This window comes from Chelonus insularis, unplaced genomic scaffold (assembly GCF_013357705.1).
Source record: "Chelonus insularis isolate UGA/USDA-ARS -01 unplaced genomic scaffold, ASM1335770v1 contig_88_pilon, whole genome shotgun sequence".
Classification (NCBI taxonomy): domain Eukaryota; kingdom Metazoa; phylum Arthropoda; class Insecta; order Hymenoptera; family Braconidae; genus Chelonus; species Chelonus insularis.
In genome coordinates, this window is record NW_023276776.1 from 4025103 (window position 1) to 4043754 (window position 18652).

Consider the following 18652-nt stretch of genomic DNA (forward strand, 5'->3'; position numbering starts at 1 on the left):
ATTATAATTCATCGTTCAATTAAATAGCAATGCTGAGAATGAATTAGACAACATTTTTTATTTTATCGTGAGATATTTATTGAAAAGGAATTTCTAAATGTATATATTAAAACAGAGTATGTAGAATAAAGCTAGGAAAAAAGCTAAATAGAAACCATGAAAAATAGAAAAAAGAATGTTAAATATTCTTTCTTTGTCAAATATTTTCTTTCAATGTCGAATTATTATGCAATGTCTATTACACAATAGTTTCAGATTTTTTATTAAAATTTAAACAATGGTACCGTTAATACTGAATTATGTTTTTTTGTTAAACTCCAATCCTCAATCGGATGTATTATCTAGAATAATTAAACACAGTTGATAAAATATTCATTTCTAATTACCGGAATATTATCCTATTTATTTTTAAAGCAATTAAATTATTTATTTATCTATCAATTAATAATTATTTACTCACTGGAAGTTTGTTTTTTTAAAATCTATTTTTATGATTCTAGCAAAATATGATCTTAATGCATAATAAATATTCAAGACTCTTATACTCAAATTTCAAGTATTTATTATTAATTATATCAATTGTTATGTAAATATCTGTAAATAAATATTGAAAAAAGATGTAGATAAAAAGTGCATATTTTCTGTTGATTGTAAATATATTTGAAGTTAATAAATGTTTCTAAAAATTATTTCATGCTGTGAACAAATTATTTCGTTACATTAAAAGAGATACAATAAAATGCTTACGTGAAAAAAGAAATAGGGGCGTATATTCAGTATGATAAGGGTGAGATTTTTAATGTTTTTGACGAAGAAGAATCTTTGAAACATCTGCTCTACGCATAATCCACTATGGCGTCAGCAGTACTAGTCACGATGTGTCGAATGTGCAACGTATAGTATCGAGTTGTATTTCTTAAGTATTTTAAAGTGTATAAATTAATAATAATGAAATGAAACTGAATGTATATATTTTAATATAATATCAAAGCATTGAGCTGCTATACTATTTTATAATTTCATACTCAAACTTTTGATATTTAATCATCAACATACACAAATCATCATGAAATCACTTTTCACAGTTTGTTTGTCTACTATTATTTTTTGTGGTAAGTACAAAAAATTATTTCTAATTATTTTTAATACAATTTAATAATTAAACCATGAAAAATACTTTCATACTTGGTTTTTATAAAAATACAGTTAATAACCTCAATTTAATGGATCAATAATCTGAGTTGATAATCTGTAAATTAAATTTCTCATTTCACGATTACAGCAATAACAACAAATTAAATAAATTTAAATTATTTTCTTAGATAATAATAAATCATTTACTTTTTTATTTACAGTTTTTATTGTGAACTCAGCTGGATCTCGAGTTATTGAATTAAGTGACAGGTTTCTTGACATTTATCAAGATGGACATTGGCTAGTAATGGTATGTTAAAAATTAAATATCAACTACTTGTAGTTATTTAATAAAATATTCAATGAAGTCTTTTATAAAAATGTTAATATTATATTGATTATATACACTGTAATTCAAAGGATAATTTTATATAACTTAATTAAATTGATTAATTGTTTTCTTCAGATGTATGCACCATGGTGTGCACATTGTAAAAGACTGGAACCTATATGGGCTCATGTAGCTCAACACTTATATGCGAGTCCCATCAAAGTCGGCAAAATCGACTGTACGAGATTTAGTAGTGTAGCTCATAGTTTTAAAATCAAAGGATTTCCTACTATTTTATTGTAAGATTACATTTGTTTATGAATTGGATTAGTTATTTGATTACTTTGATTATTCGTGTAAAGTAAATCTCTACCTTCAAATGTACTTTACAGCTTGAAAGGAGAGCAACAATTTACATATAATGGAGACAGATCAAGAGAAGAAATAGTCAAATTTGCGCTAAGATTAAGTGGCCCTCCTGTTCAAGAAATAACTAGAACTCAAAGTTTTGAAACACTTAAGAATGAACGTGATATATACTTTTTATATGTGGGAGAACAAATTGGACCACTATGGGTAATTATTTTATTACTTCGTTTATTCAATAAGAATAAAATTTTACATTTCTTTTTACTTCTTTCAGGAAATCTATCACAAAGCAGCTCATACATTTCAACCCCATGCATTTTTTTATCAATCACATCCAGTTGTTGTTGATAAACATGCGCCTGTCGAAAATACACCAGTGATTTTCGTTTATAAAGAAAATTCACATTATAATTTTACTGGTAAAGTTTATAATTGCTTTAACTTTATTTTACTTCAATCATTTTCTTATCTTTAAATATTTTCTCAGCACATAATTACAGTGATGTGGATACTCTGAATAAAACATTACACAGTTGGGTTAATGCAGAACGTTTTCCAACATTTCCTAAAGTCACTCATGGTAATATACATCAGTTATTTAAAACGAATAAAAATTTAGTACTTGCAGTTGTTGAAGAAAATGCAGTAGAAGATGTATCACCAGATATGCTGGAATTTCGTGACATGGTAGAGTCAGTAATAAAACGAAAAAGAGATAAATATCATGAGTAAGTAATTTTTATGTATGAGATTTTTTTCTTAACTTTGTATAATGAGTAATTCTGATGAATATTATCTTCTATTAAGACATTTTCAGTTTGGCTGGGTAGCTAATAGCAACCTTGTAAATAGCATAGCTATGACAGAAATGCCTTTACCAAGTTTAATAGTCATAAATACAACTTCACATCATCATCATATTCCAGAAGATGAACCAACCAAACTCACAGTTCAAGCAATTGAAATGTTTTTGGAGCATATTCGTAATGAAAGTGCACCGGTAAGAAATCATATAGATATCTTATAATGCAGTATTCAAACTATTAGAATGAAATGAATATGATTTGTTATATAAGAGAAGAATTTTAAAATTTATCAAAAGCAATTTTTATCATAATAGAGTAGTTATTTTCATTACTTGAGATCTTCAATTTTCATTTAATTTATACATGAAAGTTTGAATTATTCATGATAGAAAAATAGAAATGAATGACTTAATATTTTCATCTAATTCACAGAGATACGGAGGAAATAGTATTCCAATACAAATGTACCGAACATGGTATGATGTTAAATCATCTCTCCTTTCTATGTGGAGAGGGAACCCCGTCTTAACAATAGTTATATTTGGATTACCAACATTATTTTTGATGCTAATTTGTTACGGTAGTTGTTGTCCAGATATTTTTGATGCAGCAGAGGACGAAGAAGAAGGTGAGAATTATAAGTTTTTTCATTTTAAAATTCATATGAATTCGTAAAGTTTTTTATGATTAATATGATAATTTTTCATTTTAATATTAAAACATTGTAACATTGTAATTTTTGTTACAGAAGATTCGAGCCAAAAGCACATGAAAAAGGATTAAACAAGATTGTGTAAAATCTTTAAATTGAATGAAATTGCTTCCATTTACTCTGAGTATTTCACAAAAATTCTAGATAGGTGAATTATTTATCTAATTTGCAATATATTACATTGTATAGATGTTATTTAATTTATACATAGAATGAATGTGACAGTGCCATAGTGTCTTAATAACTATCATCGTATTTAATGCAAGAATGCATTATTAATGAATGGAATTTTTATCAGACAATACTAAATAATATTGATAAATATGTTGGTTTTAGTCGCGTGAATGTGTTCCTATAAATCTGTACAAGAATGGTTTGCTTTTTAATTGTTTTATGGTCACTACGTAAAAGTGAAATTCTATTGAATTTTATTTATTTATTTATTTTATGAGCATCGAAACAATGTAGTTCCAAAATGGTTGGAAATGGAGAATAATTTATTAGAATATAATGAGACAAATATTAACATCAAAGATTAAAATTTGTAAAGTTTATTGATAATAAAATGTGAATGGAGTAAATTAAACTTAAATACTATATCTCAGATAATAATTTAAAAAAAAATCGCAAGTCTTTTTAGTTGTACAACAAAAAATTAGCTTAGCATTGTAATTTACGAAAAATGATTTTAACGGTGCTAAAAATCATCATCATCGGAATCTAGTGCTGCTCGTCTTCTATCGAACTAACTTTCAATCAAATTGGAAAATCGGAGTTAAGTGATATAACTTTAAATATTCACTTAAAAACTATAGTAAATTTAAAAAATACCTTAACAGTAGTAGTTTTTTGCGTTTGTTGATTAACACTTTCCAATATATTAATCAATTCTTTTTCGCCTAATTTACCAGGTAGCTGACCCCTTTGAGCCATGCTTACAAGCATTTCTTCAACCATTCTAGCTTTTTCTGGTTTTCCGAGAGACAAAGTGTTTACTACAAAATTAATAATAGTTTATCAATCAATTGCTTGGTCATAAAACTGTTAACAAATTTATGAAAATAAAAATGTAATTTCTTTACATCTTGCTCGAGCTGATTGATCCAGTACTTGTGTTAATATTGAATGTTTCATATCTTCCATTTGCTGTCTCCTCTCTTCTGCAGCTTTTTGATTAGCATCATTGCCTCCCTAAATAATTTAATCATCAATTTTTTTGTTTTTAATGAAATAATAAAGAACATACTCTATTGTTATAAGAAATAACCTCTAATAACACTTATAGGTTAATGATTACTTTATTTCCATACCTTAAACTGAGATTGCAATTCAGCCATACGCTGTTGCCGAAGCATTTCTAATTCAGGATCAGCCATTTTTTTTAAAAAATTGTATTGTTTAACTTCTTTCTTCTTAAGAATAATAAATCACAGATTTACTTAAATACACATTTTTTATGGCATTTGACGGCACCAACACAGCACTGGTTTTACTTGTATATATCAAGAACTACCATATTCGGTTATTTTCGATTTATTTCGGGATTCATCGCCATTACATTGCAGTTGGATGAATCCCACGCAATGAAAAAATTATTTTCAAACACCGAATTAAAGATAATTTGAAAGAATGGTAAATTTCGGGTTGAAATTCTTTTATATTAGTTTAATTTATAATGAACGTTATAAAGATAGTAAAAAGTAATCACATAGAAGTAACAAAAATTATTTTTAGATTGAACATGTAAATACGTTTGAATTGGAGCATCATAAAAGCGCATTCGGTAAAATAGGAATCAAAAATTTGTTTTATCTTCATTGGATAAAATAGAAATAGCATGCAAGGCTTACCGGTCGATAAATTTCTGCGAAACAGTCGACGCTCTCTCTCTCCGGCTTTTCTTCGAAAAACTCCTGTCTGGTTTATGCATTGAAAATTGATTAATATTTCTCTTCTCTGGCATTAATTATAGCTATTTCTCAACAAAAACATAGAATCTACTTTTTTCAATTAATTCACCAATTCTACCATCAAGAAAGACAATATCTTAGAAAATTATAATTATATGCACGTAAATGGTAAAATTGATGAATTTTTTAAACTAAAAATCCAACTACACTGTCCACAATTTAAACATGATATCATTTTGATTATATTTTTTTACTTGACTCAAACTAACAACAAATATACAATCACGATTATTTTGATTCCATACATACACGTCAAAAACACTTTTATTAAATCTCCACTTTGTTTTCACTGTTATTCACATAAATAACCGCACAAAATGCCGGTTGTCAATATTATTTTTCATAAGATTTAACATTTTATTGTTATAGTTTGTAAAACACTTCAATAGCAATTTTTTATCACATTATTCTGGAAATCGAACCTGTGTTGTTGTCTAATGGACTAAATCTGAAGGCTTTGTAGTCCGTTGCCGCCAACAACAAACAACGATGGTGGGGGCGTCACTTACATTGGGTATTGGCACTGAACATCACTCTAGCTCCTTCTTCTATTAGCCTTCCACCAATAATAAAATTAAAATCAGTCACATTAGTCTGTGCCGTATAATCAACAAGTGTGTATCGAAACGTGAGCTTTATATTTTATTAAATTATTATAAGAATTATCTGGATTCTTTTTATAACAAATAGAAACATATAAAGCAAAAGAATCATTTACTTTTTATCAAATTATTATCTTCGTAATTGTAATTTTAGTTCTAATTAGACGTCAAAGTAAAATAATTTTACGTTAAAAAATTATGAAAGAGTGAACACAGTGTGGTAAAAAATGAATACATAAAAAAAGGATTTTTTTGTCTTTTCAATAGTTATTTTTTTATGAAAAAGTAGTTTATTGTGAGATTATTATTGTAAAAAATGGATATTGTATTTTCTTAAACCATTTTACAAAAATCATTTCCGAGAAAAGTCGTTGTGGCTAAGTTCATTCAATTGATGGTAAAATCGGTCACAGACTTATAATACCGTTGATAAATAAGCAATTTTTATCATCAACATAAAATCACAGTTGATTGAAAATTTCGATTTGAATTGTTTCTAATTAGGAATGAAAATATTTTTTGCTCAAATAATTAACATTGTCTTTTGAAATATTTAAGTAATTATCACTATATACGAAGCTCAAAATAATTCTCTATTTATTTTTTTTTTATCTGTATATATACAATCATTTAAAATAATTACATTTTTCAAATATAAACAATTCTCAATAAAGCAATTCAAAATAAAAACAAACACAATAATTAGTATTAATCTCAAATGGGCTTTCGGCAGTGAATTTTTTGAATAAACATCAAATTAATCGTTCATCTAAAACACTTCATTTTATTAAAATTAAATTGTACTCGTGTTATCATACCAGGGAGGCATCCAATTAGGTGGAGTTTTATTTCTGTATCTTATTTTTGGATCTCTCGACATTTCATTGTTAGAATTATTATTAAAACGTGTTCGACGTGTCTCTGACGTAGCTTGATTATTCATTGAATCATCTAAGACAACAAAAGCACGGTTTCCATTGTTATTTGGTTTTGGCTGTTTTCCAAAGCTAGGAGAATATGGTCTTATATTGTCTTCATCAGCAGTCGCATCAGCCATAGGACTTGATTGATGCATGGATGCTAATTGTCGACGACGATTAAAACCTCGAGTTTCATCATCTACGTTACAAACATGTAATCGGTAAGTTGGGCTTGGAGATCGATTCTTTACTGCTGATGGGCTCATAATGTCTAGATGTGTGGGTCGAACAGCTTGAGATAGAATAGAACTCCTAAAAAGCAAATAATTTTAAAATTAGAATTTTTTTAATAATTATTCTTAGATTTTTAATATTAAAAATCATGCTGTTATATTTAAAAAAAAATTTTTTTTGATTTCAGATAATACCTTCTACTTCCTGCTGGTGGTTTTCCAGCTAAATTATCATGCTCAGCTTTCGAATGGAGTATTTGAAATGCATTTTGTCCGGAATCAATCATTTCAGTTTGATCAATAGTATGATCATTAAGGTTATTATTATTATTATCATTATTATAATTCATCCAGTTACTACTTCTTCTTCTGGAGCCACTATAACTACGATCACGATTCCTATACCTTGATTCAACCACCGGATGATCTTTTTTCCTACAATAAGCATCTCGATACTCTGGTTGGAGATTCATACTTCCTTCAGGACGTAAACTAATTGGTCTTCTGAATGTTTCTACTCGTGGTACATGTCCATATGGTACGTATTGAGATCTAACTTCACTTGTAGGCACATAATGTCTCATATCAGGAACTAAACGTTTACCAAAATTTGAACCTCCAGAAGGCCTTCGTGACATTGGAGGTTTCCTGTACACTGGACGATCTCTATCAAGATACTTGGACTTATATTCCGGATCTTGGTCTATTTTTGTTGAAAACTTTCCTGAACTTGATGACAAATGAACTTTCGAACCATCTGCACGACCAATTTCGTCCTCAGGTTTCAAGAGTTTTGGCCTTTCTCTTGGAAAATCCTGTTAAAAGTTTTAAGAACTTTAGAATAAGGTAAGCTAAGTTGATTATAGAATAAAAATTTAATTAATATTTATCAGTAATCGTTATCAGTTTAAAATTGGTGTTTTCTTTTACTTTGTAAGCATCTTTGTATTCAGGTACTTCGAGAGGTGGTCCTTTAAGGTGTTCTAACTTTGACACAATCATCTTCATGTCTTCTTCTGTTCTTTGATTATCATTCTGATGTTTGATTTGATTTTCTGTATCTTCAGTATCAGAATCCTTATGTCTGTCATCAATAGGAACTGCGCCTCTAGGATCGACAAAGTTTTGAAAATTTTCAGTATGTCCACTGAAATCTCCGCCAGTTTTTAAATGAGATTCTGGAAACATTGGATATCTTTTCTCTACAAAAAAATTATCATTAGAAATATTGATCATCTACAGAGTTTTAGATTATTTCATACCATGTCTAACATGTGGTCTGAATACATCAGTATACTCCGGAATAAAGTTCGATTCTCCTTCAAGTTTTAGATGAGCATTCTGACGAAGTATTTCCGGTCTTCTAGCTCCAATAAATGGCACATATTGGTCGTGACTTTCTGTAGAGGTTTCCAGTCGACCCTCCATTTTCAAGTGTGTAGGAATTCGTGCCAACTCTGGTCTACCGACGTTCATCCACCCAGTAAACTTCTCACACTGCTCGGTGACAGTTTGCATGTCTCCCTCCATTTTCAAAGACGTTGGTCGACGAGCTAGTTCTGCACGATGAATACCTTCGTATGTTTTGTAGTTGGTAGAAGACTCTGTGTCTGAATAAAATTCACCACCACGTCTTAAACTGGTACCTCTACAAGTAAAATCAATAGAGAAGATTTATAATTTATTATGATGTCGATATTTATGATATTCATCTATAATATATTTTATATTATTCATATTTTGAAGTAAGAACTAACTTTTTGCTGATTTTAATTAAAACATTGACCTGATTTTTATCAACTTATATGCATAATACCTAAGAAAACACTGATTTACGTATAACACTGTTTCCAGTATCACAACTGTGCGTTTCAGAATGACTGAATATCTTTTTTATAGTGCACTTTGATCTATACATTGTTCATTTTTTCATTACCGTCTGATTGGCTGTGGTCTGGAGGCATGACCAGTAATACTCAAGAGTCCAGTATTGGACTCCATCGACTTATCATCTGGCTTATTCACTTCAGTACTAGTACTCAGCTCTGCTGAAGTTTTAGTTTGTAAATTTCGTTCGAAATTTCTTAAGTAATTATCCCGAAGAAGTAATGAATCTTCACTAAATGCTCTGAAAGCTCTTCTATACTCGGTAATAAGATTTTCAACAGCACTGTCACTTTCTCCATGGTAATATGGATCCAAAGTATCTTTCAGGATATCTTGAACTCGTCTTCGGCGATGAAGGGCGAGTTCGTCGACCGTAAGAGTTTCGATAGCCTTTGGCCATGGTAGTAAATCCCTCTTAGACTTACGGTCTTTGAACTTTGATTGGGCTACCTCAGAGTCCGAACAGGACTTCTGGGTACCCCGAAATACAGCTCTACGTCTGTAAACAAATTCATTTATTAATTATTAGTTTACGAGTTTGCTACCTATAAGGTCTTGAAGTTTGTTGATATTAATTACAGTTAATGAACCGACTGAAAGTGGAGTTGAGGAAAATGAATATTTCACAAGCAGTAAAATATGTTGACTAGAAACTATTTCAATTTTGAGGTCAATTATTTGAATTCATTTATGAAAAATTATGATTAACATAAATTCCATTTTAAACTTCTTTCTCTCAAGAGAAATTAGGTAAATTGGAATAATTATTTTTTGAATATTAAAATGAAAGTAATTGTGATAATAACATTTTTTATCTAATAAATTGCTTCAGTTTTGCTATTATTTTACCATCATTCAGTTGTATAAATTACTCCAATATTTTACATCTTATTAGGAGATTCATGTAAAGATACGTTTTGATTCATATACATACTTCTAATCTTGCTAAAAATCTCACCACAAATGAAGATTAATTACGAATGAGTCTGACTCGAAATGAGTAGCAAAAAAAATATTATGCGTGCGACTATAAAAAACTTTCTGATAACATTAATGATGTTTTTAGTATAACTTTTTTACTAATATAAAGGTCAGTTGGTATAAAAATAAACATTTGATACAATTTGTGACCTAATTATTTCACTAAATACTGCTCGAGCAATAATCTCATGATGATCAGTGTGTGATAATCAACACCTAAAATTAATTACGTCAGGTGTCAAAATTTTTATTTCAATTAATAGACAAATGAATGCAAAAACAATATTTTTTTATTAATTAAGTAAACTAGGAATTTTTTAATAATTAAAAGAATATTTTAATCAAATTTTTTTTTATCTTTGGTCTTCCTTTTTTGAAAAATAACTTTAATTAAAGTCTTTAAAACACGGATAATTTATTCCATACAATATTTTTAGCCACATCAGGATATACATATTTTCCATTTTTTAATCTCTATTAAATGCTATAAAATGTTCTGTTCTCTGTGCATGAATAAACAAGATGGTAATAGGTACCTTATTTAAATGATTTTCTGCATAAAAGCAATATTTTGAATACAAAAAAAAAGTTTAAGCCATGAAAATACAACAACTTTAGTAATAAAGGTAATATTCTTTATAAAAATAGCTCCAGAGACTGTAAAAAACTTCTGGACTATCTGGTTGTTTAGAGAAAACTGAGATATCTCGAGGTATAGCTGAAACTATGAACAATTTACAAGGTGGGGTTGAGGATCCAAGCTAGAGAACAGGAAGAGGGTGGTACGTACAGGCTCGGCATGCCTCAACTTGGAGAAGGTGAAAGAGAGAGAAACAAAGTGTGTGTTAGAGACTTCCTGACGAGACGAATCGATCTGTTACTGTGGAAAAAGCTCTTACTTTCTCTCTCTTCTTAGAATACATTTTGAATTTAACGATTAACGAGCACGAACGAATTCTATTGGCGTACTATCTTCCAGTGATATTCACCTAGGACTAAAATGAGCGTACCATGTCAGCATGTCGCTCAGTGTCAAAAATAAACATATGTACTCCACGATCACGAATCAATCGTCATCCGGAGTCTATCCCCCAGGGGTAGCGTGGCCGAGCGGTCTAAGGCGCTGGTTTAAGGCACCAGTCTCTTCGGAGGCGTGGGTTCGAATCCCACCGCTGCCAATTATTTTGCCTATTTTTTACTAATTTTATAAAATAATTCTTTTGAAATCTTGTTAGATCAACATCTCAATTATTTACAACTGATTTTATTTTATTATCTACACAAATTTTTTTCTAATAGTTTTGAGATAATTAATAGATTCTCCAGAAAAAGTTGGCAAACCATAAGGATGATCTATGTGAACATTTAGAAACCACATTAATTATTAATAGTTTATTATTCTAAGGCAGACTAGCATTAATAGCAAGATTTTATTGGTTACAGTGAGAATTTTCTAGATTAAATATCGAAAGAGGAAATTTTTCAATAAGAAAAGATGATTTAGAAAACATTGATTGAACTTGACATTTTTTGAAATCTTGTCTGGCTTACTCATCATTGCATTACTATAAATAAATCGATACTTTGTATTTTTTCATTGATAAAAATGTTACAAAGTTATCCATTTGATATAGAAAGATATTAAATATCATTTTTACTTAAAATAGAGAATTTTAATAATTAAAAATAATAAAAAGGGATCAAATAAGAGAAGTAAAAATATTAATCAACGTTGGAATGAAAAGTTAAAACCAGAATTAACTGCAAATAACATGTTGGAAAGCATCTAAATATTTAGTGATAATTATAACGACTATCATGTCAATGTAAAGTCCAACATGCTGACATAGATTGAGGAAATGAATGTTAAAAGGAAGGAGAATGGAAATGGCCTAGAATCTTTTGAAAATGTTAGGAATTGAGTTGCAGAAGTCAGAAATGACTTCCTGCCTTAAGTGAACTGGAAATCGTTTCAGCAATAATAGGTGAAAAATTTCTCTTGACAAGTATTTTATATTTAAATTATATAACAAAAAAAAATACTGATAATATAAAAGAATCCAATAACTAAGCTGATAATCTGTACAAAAAAATACTGACAAAGTATAAAAGTAAGCAAAAATTTAAACTACTGACTGTTCTGTCAAGTAATCAAAGTCTTTTAAAAGAATGGCAGATACTTGGAAATAAAAAGACATTTTCGAGAAGTTTAAATAGCACCTTAAGTGTAGCTTATGTACTTGATATGAGAACTTTCGTTAAAGGACAAAGGAATTGAAGAGCAGTGTATAAGGAAATGTATGCACTGGAGAAACAAAAGTGGAAAAAATACTTTGAAGTTTAATAGAGAACTGGGAGTGAAGGCTATCAGAGAAATAGTAAAGGTATATGCTGGAGTTAAAGTTGGAGTAGTGACCTGAAACAAAGTATTTATGTTGATACATGAAACATCTATTTGAAAAGATTGATTGAAAAAGTTTCTTCTTCGACATGTTTTACACAATTCCACGAATAACTGATGCAAAAAGAACTATATAACATAAAAATACATTGGGTTATCAATAAAATAATCTATGAATTAAAAAAAATTTTTCAAGCAACTGAAGGAAGAACTTGGAACCCATTACAATCGTCACAGTTACATCGTCTCATTAGATATGTATTTATACAGACGTGCAAATGAATTGTCTGACTGTAAATCGATCGTCGTCGTGCAAGATGCTCCGTTTTTCATGTCTACATATTATCGACCAATGTGGTGTCCGAGCTCAAGAAACTTAATTCTCATTCATCAGCAAAGACGCTTTATAAGTTCCCTTAACCACAAGAGGTCGGAGTCCGACCTGTTGACCTCAATTTTGGTGCTAACAGATTTGCATACATAGGGTGGCAAACAAAACATTCGTGTGGTGATTTTCTACGCGTGAGGATATCATACAATTTTATTTCTTTACACATAGTACCACTACGCCCCAAGACACACGAATAGTATATTAGGTAATATACCGTATGATTGAAATTTCTTAGTGGGTTTATAGAAGTATAAAATGTAGCAAGAGGTAAGTAAAGCACGCGAGATCGTTTATCTTTTATTTTTATTTTCGTTTATACGTTTCTTTTTTTTTACAGAATATCTAAAATGCATTAGTAAGTTCACTTTAAGTATTTTTAAAAGTAATAAATATTTATTATTTTGTTGTTTCTTTACAGAGTCACTTAAAGAAAGTGGATGGAAATTCGTTTTAAAGATTATGAAATCAACGCGATTATGGATAAAACATTTTATTACGTTCCACAATTATTATGTTGAAATTTATTAACCAGCACCTTTTATCATTCATGACATTACTCTACAAAGGTGTATTTCAGGTCACAAGCTAATCTTTAGATTCAAAATTAAGACAACTTTTCGTCCGCATTGAATCGATACTTTCAGTTTATTTTAATCGGAACCTAATGTTTATAAATCACGTCAATTCAATGGCCCAGATTTACTTTAAGTAATCACTAATAATGGGTGCAGTCAATTTCAATTTTTACTAGTGTAAGCTTGTTATTTACTACTAGGTGTGTACCCACGTGGATGAATATAATAGTATCGTTGAAGGAAAGTGATTTGCTGATGTTCGAAATTTTTTGCAATTCAACTCTTTCATTTTTTTTTAAGCATGTTAAATATGTTTTCATAATAATCTGATTTCATATGTAATCATTTGATTAAATATCAATCAAGGTTATTGATTATAAATGTTAAAAAAAGCTCAAGAACATTACTTGTTGAACAACTGATCAATGATTAATATTTCTTGAATCTTGCTATTAATTAGAAATATAATTATTCTTGTGTAATAATGCATTCACTTGTTTACTCGAATAAATGATAAATTAATTTACAAAGATTTAAGATTGTTTAAATAGAAATGTCAAGATAAAAATCACCAACAAATATTTCTTAATAAACGCTCAAAAAATCAATTGAAATTTATAAAAAAAAATTATTATTATTAATGATTAATTGTATAATGAAAAATATTTATTTCTTTTATCAGAAGAATATATAAAAAAATAATAAATACTTTGACAGCTGTAAATTTTAATCCTTTATCAAACTGGGGATGTAGCTCAGTGGTAGAGCGTTCGCTTTGCATGTGAAAGGCCCCGGGTTCGATCCCCGGCATCTCCAAATTTTTTTATTTTTTTAATCTACTTTTTTCTAAGTGTAATAAATATATCTTAATTGAATAATTTTTTTCTTATAACAATCACCTTTTTGCAATACGTTTGCGTTTTCCCTCGCCCATAGCATCGTCGCTATTGTAACCAGACTCACTGAAGAAAGAAAGAAGAGAATGATAAAAATTGAATGAAGTAGGAGTGAAGGATTAAAAAAATCAGTTACACTGTCTCCTCACAATGGTCAGTCACACTGCAGCTTATTTGTTACCAAAGCCCACCTCTCGAGTCCTTGTTAGCGTGACTGGACTTAACAAATTGTGATAAGGAGTCTAAATGTATAATAGAGAGGATGAAAGGGGGAATAAAGCACCTGCGCAGCTGCAAAGGAAAATAAAAAATTGCGGGCAATCCGGTAAGAATTACTTGAATTAATAGATCTTGAGCTTGATGTTGGAGATGGTATTTTGGAGTGACATAAGCTATCAAGATTATCTAGGCCTGCTGATGTTTTACATGAGAGATAATTTCAACCACAATGAAACAATTTCCAGCAAGAATAAATAGAGAATAATAATAATAATCATCATCATCATTAGTTTTTTTTCTAGAATAATAAATAATTGATCAATTTTATTCTTTTAAAAGAATTATTATTAGTCATTTTCCTGATTCTATGAATGTAAAGTATTGCACACTATTATTTTACTCATTATTTTTTTTATAGACTGAAAATGGTTCAATAACAAAATTACTCATAGAACTTTGTATATTTTTCAATTGCATAATATTTTATAACAATTCTTCAATTGGTTTCATCACGAAAAATCATGAATTGAAAGATTGATTATTCAAGAATTATAAATAGCTTTCACGGTAAGTAATATACATGAAGAATGTAAAAAAATTAGTTATCAATAATTGAGAAAAATAACGCATTTGATAACAACGTAATATTAAATTGATTTATTAATATAGATAAAAACTATTTATTATTAGTATCCCTTTAATTTTTCTCTGTAACGCTTAACTATTTTCATTATTTTTGACGTTCTGAGCATTCAAATTATCTCTAATAAAATTGGCGGGAATAATCATATATTTGATTGACCCCCACTTGTTTTCTTTTGTTTATCTTCTACGTAGATATTCGTCTTAGTTTATACGAAGTCAGATCAGTTTTCATTCGAGCGTAGTTGGTTGTCGAAAGGAATTCAATTCCACGATTTGTTCATCCAACGGTTGCGTGATTTTTATTTAGACGCATTATTTTCATCAGCAGTTTGATTATTATGAATCTTTGAAACCAATTTTTTCTATTTCTGTGTTTTTCTTTTTTAATTTGAAAACGATCGTTTTTTCTAACGGTAAGTAAAAATATATATATTTAATTTATTATGCCAAATATTTCTTCCCAGACAGCGAATACAAAAATTGTGAAATAAATTCAGCTGATAAATAATGAAAAAAATTATTAAAAAACAATTGATAAAGTAATGCAAAACATGAAAATAATGATAAGGAAAGTTGCACTAAATAGATGTACGTTGAGCAAATAAGAAATTGATATAAAAATTCTATCGAACAAATTTGATGACAAGTGATAAGCTAGACTAAATAAAATAAGAGACAACTAAAAGGTTGAAATAATTATAAGAATAAAAGTGTTTGTAAATAATCAATGAACTTTGTCCTCAGTCTGATATCTTAGAATTTTCAAAGACTTTGATGAACCAAAAGTTTTGATTATATTGTATTATATTGAAATATACACAGATTAAAATTGAACGAGGCAGACAAAGTTCTTATGTCGTAGATTGATAGGAAAAAAAGAGCACAAAAAAATTGAGAGGTCGTCAACGACTTTGATATTATACTATCACTTATATGTTTCTTTTGTTTATTTATAACTTTCCCTTCCTTTGCTTAAATTTTCCATGACTTATTTATTATTTTATTGTCATATTACAGAATCCTCCTCATAATCAGCCTGATGTCCTCATCATTAAACGTAAGTTATCACTATTATTTTAATATTTTATTCTTTAGATTTATAATTTATTCAAATAATCGAAATCAAGATAATTATTAAAGAAAATACTTAGCAATGAGTCAAAAAAAAAAATTGCTTCAAATTTTTATTAACTGGGAAATTATATTTGCAGATGTTTGAAAGAATAATTGAAAGCATAGGCAGCATTTCCATCACTTCGCTCGAAGCAATCTCACACCTACATGTTGGACAAATATTACTCAAAGGTTTTGATCGATGCTTGGGAGTCATTGAAAATACAACCCAGTGGAGTCTTCCTTACCATGAAATATCTCCAGAAGAAAATGGGAAATCCTTCAATGAGATCAAACTTGTGAGACCTCTTCCGTGGATATTTTTCCTTCCAAGTCTACTCATCCTTCGAGGCTTCAGACTTGTATGGAACATTGGTGCATGCATCCTTGGTTATCCTGAAATCCAACCGAGTGATATCGTAAGTTTCATTTTTTTACAAAAGAAAAATCTCAATACTCACTGTCTTAAAATTTTAGGTAAGATGTTTACAAAGAGTTCGACAACGTTTACGAGCAATTCGACTGAATGCAGGAAAGAAAATAAGGAAGACTAGACCTGCAGTAAGGGTGAGTTTTTTTTTATTGAGTCAAGATTATTGATATCAGAGCTATTTTTCTAGAAAGTTTTGAAAAGTAGATTTAAATTAAAAGTTGCATGATGTGCTCGTATATCAAACGTCTATCTATAGACTTTGAATGATCCTTTGAGGTATCCTGAACGTAATAAAAACATGGTGGTGGGTGTAGGACACAAATTTAAGGATAAATGATGCTAAGAGAAGCCTGATGAAGTCAATTCAACTCACTCTGTCCAGTTTATCCTGTTTTGATGCATCGAAGGTAAAATCATCACCATCCCCAACCAGAGTTCGTGTGTATACTAATAATATCGTGAGTGCTGCTTTTTACCGTCTATATTTTATTTTCCAAATTCCTTAGTTCAATCTTTTCTATGTTGTTGAATGTTTTTATTGGTAATTTTATTAATTTAATAATAGACTTTTTAATTTTCTAAAGTCAATCACTCCTGATGAAAAATCAGCAACAGAATCAACTGCTGGAGCTCAACAATTCGATATGAAACGCAAACATACTATCATTAGCTCCGATGAATCTGATGAATCTGATCGAGAACCTTTCTACACCAAAATGGAACGGTATGCTGTTTTGAATAGCTCTGAGGATGAAGATTTTAACGTAAGTATCAAGCATAAATGCCTTATGATTTGAAATATAATATTTATATTAATTATATATAATTAAGTTAAAACTTGATGTATTAATAAATCAATTATCATTGCCAGCCAGCAGAATACAGCTCAAGCTCCACCGAATCAGAAGATGAAAAAGTAAACACTAATGAACTCATTGCTGAATTAAAAGAGTTAGCAGAAACTGATGATAATTATGAAATTCTAAAATCGTTCGGTGCAAAATTTATCCGAGCTACAGAGGTTGAAAAACAAAAGGTATTCGCAGAACTTCAATCTCTTTTTTTGAGTAAAACTGCCAATTTACAAGTAAGATAATTTTATTTCCCCAGTAATTATTTATTAATGGATAAGAACAATTAATTGATAAATATAAAAAATCATATTGGATCGTTTATTTTATAGAGTGACGCTGATGTAAATGGTGAAGCGCCATTACAACTACCAGACTCTTTTGAGTTCTTTTCTCCAAGAAATGATGTAAGTGTAGGAGTTGATAATGCTTTCTATTCACCATTGAGTAGTTCAAGTCCTGAACCAGAAGATAATGACGTTGTAGGACCAGTTATTGAAGATCGTAAGTTAATATATTTAACTATGAATACTATTACGTCATTTAAAATAATTTTTAACAAATTAAAAATAATTATTATACAGAAAAAAATGAATCAAATAATGTAACTGACGAAAAAAAGTCTACACCACGAAAGCTATTGTCAGAGAATGGCCATAAAGAGGAGAATGTGAACAATCCTGAGGGTAAGGTACATCGTCACCAACTACTTTTCATTCTATATCATTTATTTAATAGATATTAATTAATCCATTTTGCAAATTTCAAGCATACTGCTTATTTTATTTTCATTATTTTAATTTTTTTTTCTCTATAGTGAATTTAGAAGTTGGAGAAAAGAATGCTAATTCTTTGGACGTAGTTACTGAGAATTCGAATGTAATGTCTGCTGGAAAGAACAAACAGAATTATTATAGAGGAAAACGCCACTGGAACCGTAAAAAGAAATAAGACAACTTTTTTAATTATTTCATTTCCTTCATAACTTTTTTTTTTGTTAAAAACTTATTTTCACTCATACAATCTACAATGATTATTCATTCATTATATTATTTAATCCAATTATCATTTATTTAAATTATAACTTCCTAGAAAATAAGTGAGATATTATCGTTAATTACTGCACGTAGTCGCATATGATGACTTTATAATTATAAATTATTTAATTATGCATCTTCAATGA

General features: G+C 29.1%; 5 protein-coding genes, 1 long non-coding RNA gene and 2 other non-coding genes across 11 annotated transcripts in view; 5 read left to right on the top strand and 3 right to left on the bottom strand.

Moving 5' to 3' along the window:
* Positions 1-5606, bottom strand: part of Con (Connectin) — a 57384-nt gene extending 51778 nt beyond the window's left edge. The window contains exons 1-2 of one of the 2 annotated variants that reach the window (XM_035091226.1): positions 5572-5606; positions 5203-5269 (exon numbers count right to left, since the gene is read on the bottom strand). The gene's annotated coding sequence lies outside the window, so the exon portion shown is untranslated. Of the gene's footprint in view, positions 1-5202; positions 5389-5571 lie in introns of those variants that run through there. The other variant, XM_035091225.1, reaches the window with a different exon arrangement.
* Tmx3 (Thioredoxin-related transmembrane protein 3) lies at positions 839-3933 on the top strand. The gene is made up of 9 exons (XM_035091230.1): positions 839-1112; positions 1356-1444; positions 1601-1764; positions 1858-2041; positions 2109-2253; positions 2322-2562; positions 2642-2834; positions 3073-3268; positions 3389-3933. The coding sequence occupies exons 1-9, from the start codon at positions 1067-1069 to the stop codon at positions 3421-3423; spliced, it is 1293 nt and encodes a 430-aa protein (XP_034947121.1). The 5' UTR covers positions 839-1066; the 3' UTR covers positions 3424-3933.
* PDCD-5 (programmed cell death 5) lies at positions 3895-4980 on the bottom strand. Its single transcript, XM_035091234.1, has 4 exons — positions 4663-4980; positions 4435-4543; positions 4184-4347; positions 3895-4097 (listed from the first exon to the last, which is right to left on the bottom strand). The coding sequence occupies exons 1-4, from the start codon at positions 4726-4728 to the stop codon at positions 4050-4052; spliced, it is 387 nt and encodes a 128-aa protein (XP_034947125.1). The 5' UTR covers positions 4729-4980; the 3' UTR covers positions 3895-4049.
* Positions 5607-6652: 1046 nt separating the features above from the next.
* Positions 6653-14439, bottom strand: LOC118071684 (uncharacterized). Of its 2 annotated transcripts, none has more exons than XM_035090994.1 (7): positions 14358-14439; positions 14212-14274; positions 9014-9463; positions 8340-8725; positions 8008-8279; positions 7273-7892; positions 6653-7156 (listed from the first exon to the last, which is right to left on the bottom strand). In XM_035090994.1, exons 2-7 carry the CDS (start codon positions 14244-14246, stop codon positions 6718-6720), a joined length of 2202 nt encoding a protein of 733 aa, XP_034946885.1. In that variant the 5' UTR covers positions 14247-14274; positions 14358-14439; the 3' UTR covers positions 6653-6717. The 2 variants fall into 2 exon arrangements, with proteins under 2 accessions (XP_034946885.1, XP_034946886.1); XM_035090995.1 differs by having other exon boundaries at positions 14345-14419.
* Positions 11042-11123, top strand: TRNAL-AAG (transfer RNA leucine (anticodon AAG)). The gene has a single exon. It is a non-coding gene; the product is annotated as a tRNA-Leu (tRNA).
* Positions 11654-13608, top strand: LOC118071685 (uncharacterized). The gene is made up of 3 exons (XR_004690929.1): positions 11654-13004; positions 13075-13092; positions 13156-13608. It is a non-coding gene; the product is annotated as an uncharacterized lncRNA (long non-coding RNA).
* TRNAA-UGC (transfer RNA alanine (anticodon UGC)) lies at positions 14057-14128 on the top strand. Its single transcript has one exon. It is a non-coding gene; the product is annotated as a tRNA-Ala (tRNA).
* Positions 14440-15282: 843 nt separating the features above from the next.
* On the top strand, positions 15283-18600 carry Jabba (jabba). 2 transcript variants are annotated; one of them, XM_035090765.1, is made up of 10 exons: positions 15283-15485; positions 16090-16129; positions 16284-16604; positions 16663-16752; positions 16933-17076; positions 17203-17382; positions 17490-17705; positions 17802-17973; positions 18054-18155; positions 18287-18600. In XM_035090765.1, the coding sequence occupies exons 2-10, from the start codon at positions 16112-16114 to the stop codon at positions 18418-18420; spliced, it is 1377 nt and encodes a 458-aa protein (XP_034946656.1). In that variant the 5' UTR covers positions 15283-15485; positions 16090-16111; the 3' UTR covers positions 18421-18600. The 2 variants fall into 2 exon arrangements, with proteins under 2 accessions (XP_034946656.1, XP_034946657.1); XM_035090766.1 differs by having other exon boundaries at positions 18054-18160; positions 18287-18413.
* Positions 18601-18652: the final 52 nt, after the last annotated feature.

Coding starts and splice junctions, on each gene's coding strand:
- Jabba (XM_035090765.1), top strand. Junction 17,383..17,489: donor CTGAGGATGAAGATTTTAAC/GTAAGTATCAAG, acceptor TATCATTGCCAG/CCAGCAGAATACAGCTCAAG. Junction 17,974..18,053: donor AGGACCAGTTATTGAAGATC/GTAAGTTAATAT, acceptor ATTATTATACAG/AAAAAAATGAATCAAATAAT.
- LOC118071684 (XM_035090994.1), bottom strand. CDS start 14,246: ATGGGCGAGGGAAAACGCAAACGTATTGCAAAAAG. Junction 9,464..14,211: donor CGCAAACGTATTGCAAAAAG/GTGATTGTTATA, acceptor ATTTGTTTACAG/ACGTAGAGCTGTATTTCGGG. Junction 8,280..8,339: donor CAGACCACATGTTAGACATG/GTATGAAATAAT, acceptor ATTTTTTTGTAG/AGAAAAGATATCCAATGTTT.
- Tmx3 (XM_035091230.1), top strand. CDS start 1,067: ATGAAATCACTTTTCACAGTTTGTTTGTCTACTATTATTTTTTGTG. Junction 2,042..2,108: donor AACAAATTGGACCACTATGG/GTAATTATTTTA, acceptor TACTTCTTTCAG/GAAATCTATCACAAAGCAGC. Junction 2,254..2,321: donor TTCACATTATAATTTTACTG/GTAAAGTTTATA, acceptor ATATTTTCTCAG/CACATAATTACAGTGATGTG.
- PDCD-5 (XM_035091234.1), bottom strand. CDS start 4,728: ATGGCTGATCCTGAATTAGAAATGCTTCGGCAACAGCGTATGGCTGAA. Junction 4,544..4,662: donor AATTGCAATCTCAGTTTAAG/GTATGGAAATAA, acceptor TAAATTATTTAG/GGAGGCAATGATGCTAATCA. Junction 4,098..4,183: donor AAAAAACTACTACTGTTAAG/GTATTTTTTAAA, acceptor ATTGAAAGTTAG/TTCGATAGAAGACGAGCAGC.